Below are 13,198 nucleotides of genomic sequence, written 5' to 3' on the forward strand. Positions count from 1 at the left end.
CCTCAGCTATTTCCGCACAAGTTCAGTTCAGGACAGAGTTACAAGGTATTAATGTTCCCTTAGTATATAATCAACACTGCAAACATCTCTCACTGTCAACATCATCTCCACCACACAACTCTTAAAATGGAAAAAGAAAAAAAAAAATGGGCATTTGTGACTGTAGCCTTACCTAATCTGCTCTTGTTCTTCCTGTCTTAAAACACTCACCTTCTGCTGTAAGATCTACAAATCAGAAAGTCTCGTCAGCAACTGAGGAGTTGCACAAACAGCTGGATTTACAGAGGCAGCTCAGGCAGAGAATGTTTCCTTCTTGGCTGGATGGAAATGATTTCTAAAGAAGCTTGATTGAATTTAGTAACTCTGAAGAGGTCTCAAGTATATGGCCAATTTTCTTGGCTCATTAGAGACTTCTCTGGTACAGCTATAGCTGAAAGCTGTAGCTTTCAGGAACACTTGAGCATTATGTGTCAAAATGACAGAAACATTACATCCGCTGTACTATTCACCTCTCCCCCCAGCTCTCCATAACCTAACAGTAAAACCAAAACCAAACACAATAAAGAAAGATTAATGAGTCATAGAGTAGAATAATTAAATACCATTTTTCAAAGCTGAGAGGTGCTGCCGAGAATGTAGATTTATATCATCAGAAGTGTACTGACTGTAACATGTCCCATGTGCTCACCAAGCCAAAGGCAAGAACTCCTTGCTCTGGAGAAGCCTGGGGTGTAGGGTGTTACTTGAACCTCTGAACCCAACCAAACCCTTCTGGGAGAGTGGAAGATGGGGCTGAGATTTTTAGAGGGCTTCTAGTTCACGGTTGGTTTCTGTAGCCAGAGGCGCATTGAGAGGATGAAGGGAGGAGGGAGCATATGACCAGGGACGCTCAGTGGTCATCACAGGAGGTGTGAAGGCAGTTATGTGTTTGGGCAGCCATTGTGTTCACTAGAGCTTTTAACATTCACATCTAAACTAACCATCAACGGGTTTGAGGAGCAGCTTGGCGTACCACAGTCCTTGATCTGGTGCTCTCTATACATGCAGCCTGGCTGGGTGCACCAGCCTCCTGAGTAAGCCATTAGGTGTGTTGGGACAAATAGATCTCCTGTGATCCAGAGGGTAGGCTCTGGTTGCATCTGGGAACTGCACTTGCGAGATGACCCTCTGCCTCACGACAGGACGAATGAGGAGTTCAGCTTTGGGAACCATTCAAGGATGCTACAAACACACCCAATGTGTGCTCCCCAGAGGAAACTACAGTCCGAACAGAAACTGCCCAACTGAAAGACAGGGATGGTGTGGAGTGTCTACCTGGGAACTGCAGCAAAGCAACTCACTTCATGCATAGGTGGGAAATTGCAGTGCCCAAAGGAAGATGGAATCAGCAGGAGCCTCCACCAGGACTCCTGACAAGGGAATAACGTTTATTAACAGGAAACAGGAATGGACGAGTGGCCTCCCTGTGAGCAACTAAAAGGTCAGGTTGCCATCGGGAAAAAACTAAAGAGTTGGTCCCAACTTGCAGCAGGAAGAGAGATTATATGAGACTTCAGGTCTGTGAATAACAAGATTCTCAACATGGAGGCTTCATTGCAGCCCCTGAAACAGGGCTTCTTCCTCATGGCAGCTCTGGGATTGACGTTCTTCAAGGTACAAGAAGTCTGAGTGGGCATTGAGGCTTTGCTCAGCAGAGGGAAACCGCTTTGTGTCTCTAGTGCAGACAGAGACTTCTGTATGCTGTGCACCAGCACAACACACAGCCTTGGGTTGGTACCCATCGCCTGCTCGTAGGAAGCTCCAGAGTGGCCAGGAGCAGCCAGGATCCTGTTCCCTGTTCTCTCCAGGGCTTCCCAAACAGCTTGCCCGGGCGTGCCTTACACTATATTGCCATATTGATGCCACACTTCCCTGCCAGGGAGGTGAGACCTACGGGAGACCCATCAAGAGGACACCTCCACTTGCACCTGGGCCACGCTTGCAAACTCGGTGCCTGTAGAGATAACGAGTCTAATCTGCAGGCCGTGTCTCTTATGCAAGGTAGACATAACCACTACGTCCTCCGGAGTCAGCTACATCATAGCCAATGGGAACACTCGCAGCTGATCGTGAACGGTTTTTAGATCTTCAGTCATAGTGTTTTTATTATCCATGGATGCTGCTATTTTATATTCCGTGTTAGTATTCAAATAATATTGCGTAGGAATAGCATAGGAAGAAATAGACCAACCAGTTAATAATTTTAAACGCAGACCTCATCAGCAAAGAAAAGCTAGAAAACACTTGGTAAAGTCTGACCCCCTTGCACTTTCACAGTAGCGAGCACATCGTGTTTCAAAGTGGGTTTTTTTGATGCTGAAGTGTCTTAAATCTTATTCATTATGTCCATGAAAAGCTTTGCAAATGAGAGCAAGGGAACAAACATAATGATGAGCAGAGATAATGCACGTTCAGATAAATTTTCTTTGCTCACTCAAGCAATTGGAGTTTTTAATTATTTATAATACTTTTTAAGTGCAAGTGAAATGTACCACAGCATACTTTCTGCAGATAATTCAGTGTTAGCAATTTAATCCCTCATTTCAGTATCGCCTCTGTGATACAAGTTGGGCTGAGAAGCGAGACAAGAATGTGAAGAAACGGGCCTTTTTTGTGTGGATCAATTAAGCCAAAAGGTTCTTTGCAGTCAAGGGGCCAAGACGGTGGGTTTGAGCAAGGTGTGGGGTTTCTTTTTGTTAAGTACGAGCTACCACAGGCTGGGGCAGGAAAAATAACATGAATTATACATAGATTTAATAGCGTCACTTCTGTCTAGGAACAGTTCTGCCCTCTCTTTTCCATCAAAGCAAAAAAGCATCTGCACCATCCAAAAGGAAGTATTATTCACAGTTAGTGATGTTCTGTAAAACCACGTCAATGGCTCGATAAAGAAGGCGATTTGGACTCCTGCCTCCTGAGAATGAAAGATCTCAGAGGTGCTTAGTTCCAGGAGCCCGAGAGACGAGGGCAGCGCAGAGTCCTCCCACCAGCCCCAGAGTGCTCCATCCCATGCCCTGGCGGATCAAGAAAGACCTAACCACCACTGGTCAAGCGGACATTTCCACAAGCATTCCTCCTGCTGCGCTCGATTCGAGGCATTCTGAAGTCCAACATATTTAGTCCGATGTTTAAACAATACACTTTTTAAACACAATCCATTTTCTTTGGCTGGAATTATTCTATTGTAAAAGGGATTATTCACGTCTTGTGTTTTACTGTTAATAAAGATATTTCCAATTTAAGAGCTCTTTCCATTGTTGTCTTGCTTTTTTCTCTTCGAAGAGACTGGCTCTGGAAAGCTGCAGGTCCCAGTCCAGTCACCGGTGACTTTGGGAAACCAGAGTATTTAGAAAAACTTTGTTCTAAATAGGAATCAGTTCTAATAAGGCAAGAGGAATCAGTGATTTCACTGAGTAATGGGATGAAGCAACACTTCCAGCAGAATGGGATCATGGAATTGTCAGAGTTGGAAGGGACCTCTAGAGATCATCTGGTCCAACTCCCCTGCTAAGTAGGATTGCCCAGAGCACATCACTCAGGACTGCATCCAGGTGGGTCTTGAAGATCTCCAGAGAAGGGGACTCCACGACCTCCCTGGGCAGCCTGTTCCAGGGCTCTGTCACCCCCACCAGAAAAGTTCTTCTTCCTCATATTTGAATGGAACTTCCCATGTTCCAGCTTGTGCCCGTTGCCCCTCATCCTGTCATTGGGAACCACTGAGAAGAGTCCAGCTCCATCATCCTTCAACCCACCCTTTAGATACTCGTAAGCATAAAGATGCTAGGCACTGTAAAATGGACTGAAAATTAATACAGCATAAAATCTGTATATGAAGTATGTGCATCCCTCACTAATGTGGTAAATTCAAAGATTCAAGAGGATGGCTCAGCTTAGCTTCTGGAGGAGGCAGCACTGATCCTGACAGGCCATTAACGAGCCGCGATGCTGCCCACTGATCGAAGCCCTCGCTGTGGAGCAGACATCAGTGGGAAGAGACTTGCAGCTGAGCAGGTCTCAAACTGCTCAAGGGAAAACAGCTACCATAAGAATGTACTGTTACAGACGTCAGATTTCAGTCTTCCTAAAAATCAGATTTTTGTTCTGCAATAACAGAAGTAAGGCAGTAGAAGACATAACAGTCTTGGGAGCCACATGGACACTGCTGGGTTCACACAGCTTGGCAACAGAGCACTGGAACAGGCTGCCCAGGGAGGTGGTGGAGTCTCTGTCTCTGGAGACATTCAAAACCCACCTGGACAAGTTCCTGTGCAACCTGCTCTAGGTGGACCTGCTTTGGCAGGGGCATTGGACTAGATGATCTCCAGAGGTTCCTTCCAACCCCCACCATTCTGTGATCCTGTGAAACGCAGGAGGGCTGAGCTGCACTGAACATCTCTTGCACACCTGCTGCAAGTTTCATTTGCTTTAATGACTTCATTAGAAGGCATTCAGCACTGTCTTAACAAACACTCCCTCTGCCTTTTTTTCTAAACAACAGGAAATATTTTATTCTACAATTTTGGCCCATTACATTTTCATATATATACACTGAAATGAATAATCTGATTTTACTTAAAGCTAAAACAACTTTCTGTAACAAGAGCCTTGGAACACAAGAGTTTTAATGCCACCTAGTCAGAGCTAGCCATTTTAGTACACAAAAACCCCCACAGAAATTAAACAGATCAAGAAAGAACAGGCTTTGGTTTTGTTTTTTAAAGAAAAACAGAGATTTTACTCAAACACTTATTGGTCCAGAACTGTTGATACAAAGTTTTTCAGTTTCTTTTTTGAAAATAACAACTTACACAATAAATCCCTACTGAATAAGGTCTATACATACACAAAGCACAGCTTGTAACAATTCGTAAGACTAACAAATACTCCTGAAGAGATATTACTCAGCGGATCAAACTGCTGCAATATCAAAGTAGCACTTTATTAAGCACCTTGACCATTCCGATAAACTCTATTCGGAAACATGGTTTAATACAAAAATTTGTTTTCAAAACAAAACATGGGATTCAACATGTACATAATACAGTGGTTGGATTCTTACCCCAATCAATTGCAAGTTCATCTGAATTGGCTGAAAACCTGAGAAGTCCAGCACGAGAGCTGATTAGGTATCAGTTGTCGCAACAGAAAAAATTTACCTATGTTTTTTTCTTTTTAGAAGACTACATAAAGGGAAAAAAATGCACAATTACATTTTAGTTTTTGGATGCATTTCCTATTATGACTTAAAAGCTTTTAAATTTAATCTAGCCACTTAAAAATGAGTGATAATCTCATCTGTAATTAAGTTGTATTTCTTGTATAAGAGGTTGGTCCTTACAAATAAATCCATAGAACAGGGACCAAGTCTCAGTTGCATACGTTCCACCTAATTCTTCTCCAAAGCATTTTGCCATTTCTCTCTTTTGGAACTTTTAATCACAAGTTCTTTTACATGCTTTGCACAGACAGTGAAGCACTTCAAACCTACTCAACTTGCAGATAATGAATATATAGCAGGAGGATCACCTGATTTGCACTTTTCTGAGCCACCGGATTGACTTCTTGATGGCACGTTGTCTCTGCCTTTAGTGCAAGATTCCACTGGACATAATTTTCTCATATCCCTGAGCAATTGCCGTTGGGTCAATGCCACTGGACTGGCTCAAATTCAGGACTTTATTTCACAACTTCCATAGAAAGTAACTGACTTCCTTCAATGATTGTCATCAAAGAGTGACTTGTTTAACAGTAAATCCTTATATAGAAAAATGTTAATTTAGTGGAAGACTTTGGTAGGAAAAGGGTGTACAGCTAAACATTACCAATATAAACAAATTTCTATTAAAAAAAAATTAAACATAAAATGAAGTTTTAAAAAGAATCAAAAAAATAGACTCCTCCAGATTTGCTCACAAGTTTGCAGACACCCAAGCAGCTCAAAACCTCAAAAGTGCAAACAAGAAACAAGTAAAACACGTAACAGCAGCAACTTTACTTTTCCTTTAAGCATTGAGATTCTTTGTATTTGTGTAAAATACACACATCCTATTCCTCCTTCAGCACCAGACTCATCTGCAGGACATGGATCTGTTCTGATTAACCAGGTGCTCCTTGAAACTGTTGCTGCCTTTGTTCCAAAGCCTGCTGACTTAACAGCTGCTGCTGTTTCTGTAGAAATTGCACTACTTCTGGACTTCTGAGTAGGGACTGCAAGAAACAGAAAGTGGACTTTACTTTAAAGAACTCACATATATGAAATAGCTACAATGATTAAGTTTATATTATATTTTTCCATTAAATCAATTTGCACAATACTCATCATTGTGATTTAACCCCGACAGGCAACTAAGCACATCACAGCCTCCTGTTCATTCCCCCCCAGTGGGATGAAGCACCACTCAGCAATAACTAAAACATCGCTGCGTTATCAACACTGTTTTCACCACAAACCCAGAACACAGCCCCATACAAGCTACGGTGAAGAAAATTAACTGTATCTTAGTCAAAACCAGTACACCCATACACATGAGAGTTGAATTAGACACTGAAGAGCTGCAAATATGCTCACAAAAACTATCTTGAAACCATTGCAGGCCATCAGCAGGTAATCAGAAGCAGCATTGATACACGTACTGAAAGCAGATTCAGAATGTAAAGAATATACAATATCACATAAACCATAAACATAACAAACAGGAGTAATCTACTGACATACTGAAAACAAACACTTTCCAATTGTGCTTCAATTTTGAGCCAATTTTTGCATTTCCCACTCCAGATAGCTAAAAAATACTATAGTAAATAAATAAAATGCTGTAACTCTACAACAAGTCAGAGTTCAAGCATCCAGAAGATGCTGTTGGTTTTTGCATTTCCCACTCCAGATAGTTAAAAATATATAGTAAATAAATAAAATGCTATAACTCTACAACAAAGCTCATGTGCCTGTCAGAGTTCAAGCATCCAGAAGATGCTGTTAGTCATATGGTTTAGTTTTAGGTAATCCTCTGAGGAACAGGGAATTGGACTCAATTTTTCTTGTAGATCCCTTCCAACTTGAGACACTGTATGATTTGATGCTCACCAAGTGTTCAATAATTTCCCAACATTTCAGAACAGCAGCCCAGCCACAAGGAGTAACTTAAAAAACTCTCTGCCTTCAGTCAAAAAGACAGCAGTATCTAAAACTATTTGCATCTGGCTCCCAGCCTGAACAGTTGCAGTCTGTGATCCAGCCCTGGCTGTTCACTCTCATTCCTGCATGGTGGCAGCACAAGTGTTTGTAAGGTCAAATGAGGTTGGGAATGGATCCTTCCAAAAATTAACACAGGAGAAAGGTTATTTTTCAGCTGAACTAACTCCCTAAACTGCTTGCTCATATATGCATGGTCACTTCACTGATGCAACCAAAGAGGCCCTGCAACTCTGTAATCCAGATTTACATTCAAAAGGACCAGGAACTTCCAGGGCAGGGTTTCAAACTTTATGCCATTAGGGGAAATTCTACCGAGATTACAACTGAAAACAATTATTCTGCACATAACTCACACCTCCACCAGCAATGAACAGAGAAGACAGTGAATGAGCTACTGAAAGCAGTTATTGATAACAAACAGGCTCACTGAGCAGATGCGCGGCCACCTTTTCCTTACTGTACACTGGCTTTATCACGTCACTTCACTGCACAGGGCAGTTCTGCAGTAAGTAGTTCTTAATTTGCTGCTGGTTTATGACATTAAAGTGCCTCAGGTCCACAACTTGCTGCTTCTCAGTCCCTTGCTATAGGTTTCTACACCTTTCTCCAGCGCAAGCTGCACATCCAGGCACACACGGGCCACCACAAAAGCCTCTTCTCACAGACATTAACCACATAAAAGAAACTTATGAGCAAGCACAAAGGACTTAGCCCTTCTACATTATAAACCTGCAGGCAGCTACCAGTGACATGCAGTAACTTCTACGTGCAGGAACATAAGCTGTGGGACAGTCTTGGATACAGCAGGCCATGAGAGACCTTTCTGGGTCAACATGTATCCCTTGTGTTGTGTAGATATGCATAAAACAAAGAAGAAATTCCAGAAGAAATAATGCTGAATGACAGATACTGAGTCAGGAGAGAGAGAAGCAAAAACCAGATCAAGGAGAATCTGAATCTTACTTCCCCAGGATACTGCAAGGAAACCTCAATTCTTGAAAAGCCTTGACATAACTGTGTGCAAAAGCTCTCAACACTTATTTATTTTCAGAGCTTCTGATTGTTCTATTTCTAGGAAAAAATGTTTCATTAATCAGATACTTTCAAATTTAATTAAAAAAGCACATGAACAAAACCAGCCAGGACAGGGGGCAACAATTCAGTAAGCAGGGCATGAAGAATGACAGATGTGAAAAATAAACTTCATAGTTCATTACTTTTTTCTTGTAAAGTCTGAAGAGCTACAGACACCCTCTAAGTTTTAGAAAAATAGGTGCTATTCTTCAGAATTCAATAAATAAATCTATATAACTGTATGCTTAAGACTGATATGATGTTTCTTTAAAGACTTTTCAAATTCTGAACAAGGACTACAGCACTTTAATGAGGACTGTTAAATTGCTTTGCACAGCTAACAGAGAAAAAAGCCAAACAGTCCTGTTAGCTTCTGGAGAAAGGAGACTGTAAAAAACAGCAACATAAAAAGTTGTAATGAAGACGAAGGAACAGTAAGTACTGAATTATTTCCCCTCATTGGGCTTAATTCTTTAAATATACTTAAGGGAGCAACAAAACCATTTCAGAACTTACAACACATGCCATGCATGCAGTCTACAAATATCACAAGTCACACTATTTGCTTACAAAGTCTGCTTTTCAAAACAAATATATACAATTTTAAGTATATGATAGGTTCACAACTTTTAAAACACACTACAGTAATTAAACCTTACATCAGACCTGAAGTCCATGCATTCTTCTATCTGAAGCTTTACAGAAATGTTGGTTTAACAAGTTAAATACATCTCAGTATAAGCACTATTTACTCTAAAGAAATAACCACATCTTTTTCATCTTTTTAATACTACCATAAATATTCAACTTCAGGTAACGTGGCAGTGAGCATTACATTTAGTCATCTTAGTATTCTTCAGAGACACTGAGACACACATCTGCTCTAGAGCGTATTTCAAATTTGAAAATATGCACATGTAGTGTACAACCATTAAACTGATTTTCATCTTTCACAAGGGTGACAGTTCCCCATTGTTACACTCTCTGTATTTGAGTTCAAAACATCTAAGAAAACAAAACTTACCAGCCTCTTCTTATTCAACACTTGTTCTAAAAGAGTAGGCCTTGCTGGGCGATCCCCAATGGATCCTGTCCTCTGTTTTGTAACAGAAACTGAACCTTCAACACTATCCTGCACATGAAAAAAAAATATTAAAAAAAAAAGTGAGACTATAAATCTTGATGTAGTAATAATTTACTTTTCATCACAGAAAGTCCCCAGAGTAAAGAATATTTGCCTCAGTTTGCAGAGGAAAATAACAACACAAGAACAGAAACTTACCTATTCAATGGACAGTTAATGGCTTGAATTTATTTGACTGCATTTCTTAAAAATGAAGCCATTCACAACTCAATCTCCAACTTGTGGAAGTGAATGGTATTTAACATTTGCAATTAGGCAGGAATAACATCTTTAATAGCAAAACAAAACATACTTCAGATTACTATTATGAACTTGTCAAAAACATAGGCAAGAGACAGTAAAACCTACATGTTTTTTTCTTTGTAAGTTTATTCTATTCCTTGTAAAGTCAGCAGTCATATGAATTAGACTGTCTTCTAAACAACGTGTCTCTACAATCTGCTGTAGAGAAAATATTCATGGTTTGGAAAATTGCAACCAATGTTGAATCACAACCTACTGACACTTCCGTTTACCTGAAAGGATTCAAGCACCACCACCACCAAAGTATCCCGACATCTTTCACTTCACTGCTGTCCACAGAAGCGAAAAATGAAACTTCTATTAGGAATATAACTCTGACCTCACAAGATGACAGATTCTTGATAGACACCACTGCAAAAAAGCACGCTAAATTTCACACTAAATATCTTGCTTTATTCTGCAAGTTCAGGCCTTAATTTCATAACACTCAAAGCAACCTGCACTTGCAGAAACTGGGAGAAGAAAGCCTGCTCTCTTCCAACATGCAATAATCACTACTTCATGTTACAGATCAAAAAGTCTTAACCCATTACTACATGAAATGCAGCAATTTTACCGTTCTCTCCTTTTCTGAAGCAACACAAATATTTGGGTAGACACTTCATGGACTAAGCACGATTAATTATTAGGAAAGGAAGACAAAAGAGGAGAGATTATGCCAGTATACAAATCTAGAATTCACCTACATCTTGAACACCGTGTGCAGTTTCTGTTCTCTCATCAAAAAGAGAAGTAGCTGGTAGAACTACAGAAGGTTCACAGAACGGCAACAAGGATGGTAAAAGTACAAAACTTTTCACTTGGCAGCGAGCATGCTACGCCTTTTCACGCAGGAAGGAAACAAGCTAGAGGCAAGCCTGACCCTAGCAGCATCACATACACTTGCCTTACAGCTAGACAAAAAAAAAGATTCTTTGGTGCAACACCCAGTATGGTTACTACTATATTTATGTGAAGAAAAACAGAAAAAGTAAAGTTTTTTTGATGTTTAGCTTGCAGTTAGATCAGTCACAGTCACAACTCCAGAGACAGCTGTGCTGACAAAAAAGGGCCACTTTTAGCAGGAGTGCCAGGTAAGACTTTTTTCTTTTGGCAACCACTATTTTATACTTGTCCCTTCAAGCACAAATTAGCCAGCACCTTCAAAAGTAAAACCAAAAGTACTAGTGACCACCAGAAACTGTTATCCTGAGTCACAAACTGTAGGAAAAAAGACTAGCTAAAAAGTCTTTAAACATTAGCATCAGTTCTATCACTGACAATATTTCCTCATTTAAACAATACATATAAGTCTATGAAAATAAGTATAAACTATTAGTGGTCTAAATATTTAACTGCCATTTAATAAAAAAATAAAAAGCTAGTATATTTAAGAACCCACACAACGATATACAATATCAGTTTATATTAGTATTTTATATTAATATTTTATATACAATATAATCTGATACCAAACAGCCTTTGGGGCTTTAAAACCTCACATTTCAGTACCAACTGGTCAAGAAGACCAACATCTCTCTCAGATCTACAGTTTTAACTTTCCTCCTGCATAATAAACACATGCGGCACAGCAAAGCATCTTTTATAGAATCACAGAATGGCTCAGGTTGGAACAGACCTTAGAGATCATGGAGTCTGAAGCCCCCTGCCATGGGCAGGGACACCTGGCCCCATCCAGCCTGGTCTTGAACACCTCCAGAGATGGGACATCCACAAGTTCCCCGGGGCAACCTGTTCCAGTGCCTCACCACCCTCATAGTGAAAAATTTCTTCCTGTTATCTAATCTAAATCTACCCTCTTCCAGTTTGAAGCCATTACCCTTCGTCTTTTTTACACGCCCTTGTAAAAAGTCCCTCCCCAGCTTTCTTGCGGGCCTCCTTCAGATACTGGAAAGCTGCTATAAAGTCTCCCAGGAGCCTCCTCTTTAGCAAGAATTTTTCTCCTGGAATCTTCTGGTACAGTTGTAAGTTGCTACAATTTGTATCAGAGAAAAATAAAGAGGCAAGGTTTGCCGTGGCAGCGAGCTCTAGGGCTGCCCGAGACGTCCACCCTTCCCTCTGGGCAAAAAGCTCCCGTTCTCTCCCGTTTTCTCTCCGAAACCAAGTCTGCGCAGGAATCCCCTACTCCCAGGGGATCACCGGGCAGTCGGGCTGCCACCCAGACTCCACCACCCGAGGAGGCCCCAGCAGAGACCCACCACCCCCACCACCTCCAGCCCCGGGGTGCCTCACCTCGGCCCGCGGGCCGCCCCCCGCGGCGGCCGCCCCGCCGCCCCCCAGGGCCTGGTCGCTCTTCTTGCGCTTGTACTTGTCCTTGTAAATCTTGTTGCGGTGCCGCTTGCACATCCAGGGCTTGCGCTGCTTCACCACCTGCGTGGTGGTCTCGCTGCAGCCCTGGTAGGTGCAGCTCTTGCAGCCGCCGCCCGCCGCTTCCCCGCTCGAAGCCGCCGCCGTCGTTGTCGCCGCCGCCGCCTCCTCCTCCTCTACCAGGCCGTCTCGGCGTCACGTGCCCGGCGGCGCTGAGGGGACGGGCCCGGGGTTCCCCCTCAAGGCGGCGCAGGGGCCTGGGCGGGCTTCTGGGACCTTGCCTTGGGCCTGGGCCAGCTCCGCTAGCATGGAGCCCTCGCGTCTACCCAAGTGCGAAGAACTCCCCTTGCAGCCAGGGGGTCACTGCCACCAGTGGCCACTTCTGCGTATTTGGTCCCCTGGCTGCATGTGGCCCTGTCCTTGTCCCAAATCAGGGTTCTGTGCCCCGGTGTGCAAAGAGCCGGCCCACGCGCAGAGTCGAGATGTTTTCTTTATTTCATGTCTGCGCAGAGGTGGGAGCTCCATGAAGTTAGCACGCCTTGGCTTACACATTGTAAGCTTTAATATTTTTCAAAAATCAACTAATACCATCAGCAGCTCATAATTTCACAGTAAGCTTCTCTTGGCTGCTTGTGTTCTGGCTTTGAGTTAAAGGGGAGACCTTATCTATGTTTACAAGTACCTAAAGGGTGTGTTGAAGGAGGATGGGCTGGACTCTCTTCAGTGGTTTCAAGTGATAGGACAAGGGGCAACAGGCAGAAGCTGGAACATGGGAAGTTCCATTCAAATATAAGGAAAAATTTCTTTATGGTGAGGGTGACAGAGCCCTGGAACAGGCTGCCCAGGGAGGTCGTGGAGTCCCCTTCTCTGGAGATCTTCAAGACCCACCTGGATGCAGTCCTGAGTAATGTGGTCAAGGCAACCGTGCTTTGGCAGGGGAGTTGGACTAGATGATCTCTAGAGGTCCCTTCCAACTCCGACAATTCCGTGATTCCATAAAAGTATAGTACGTTTGCCAATTACTACGCCTGCTGGGTGAGTAGGGGTTTCATCTGGCAGGCTACAGCTTAAGATCTGGAGGTGTGGTTTTCATATTCTAACCAGCTAAGTTCACCTAAAGGACACACATTTTTTTA

General features: G+C 42.4%; 1 protein-coding gene across 1 annotated transcript; it reads right to left on the reverse strand.

Moving 5' to 3' along the window:
• Positions 1-4,644: 4,644 nt before the first annotated feature.
• On the reverse strand, positions 4,645-12,371 carry RFXAP (regulatory factor X associated protein). Its single transcript, XM_014965744.1, has 4 exons — positions 12,344-12,371; positions 11,988-12,238; positions 9,333-9,440; positions 4,645-6,246 (listed from the first exon to the last, which is right to left on the reverse strand). Exons 1-4 carry the CDS (start codon positions 12,369-12,371, stop codon positions 6,136-6,138), a joined length of 498 nt encoding a protein of 165 aa, XP_014821230.1. The 3' UTR covers positions 4,645-6,135.
• Positions 12,372-13,198: the final 827 nt, after the last annotated feature.

Source organism: Calidris pugnax, unplaced genomic scaffold (assembly GCF_001431845.1).
Source record: "Calidris pugnax isolate Ruff unplaced genomic scaffold, ASM143184v1 scaffold20, whole genome shotgun sequence".
NCBI lineage: Eukaryota > Metazoa > Chordata > Aves > Charadriiformes > Scolopacidae > Calidris > Calidris pugnax.

Bases quoted from the DNA above. Each gene is read 5' to 3' on its own strand.
- RFXAP (XM_014965744.1), bottom strand. From the start codon at position 12,371: ATGCTAGCGGAGCTGGCCCAGGCCCAAG. The intron at 9,441-11,987 runs GTGAGGCACCCC...TTTCATGTGCAG, and splicing joins GGGGCGGCCCGCGGGCCGAG to GATAGTGTTGAAGGTTCAGT. The intron at 6,247-9,332 runs GTAAGTTTTGTT...TGTTTCTTGCAG, and splicing joins TGTTGAATAAGAAGAGGCTG to TCCCTACTCAGAAGTCCAGA.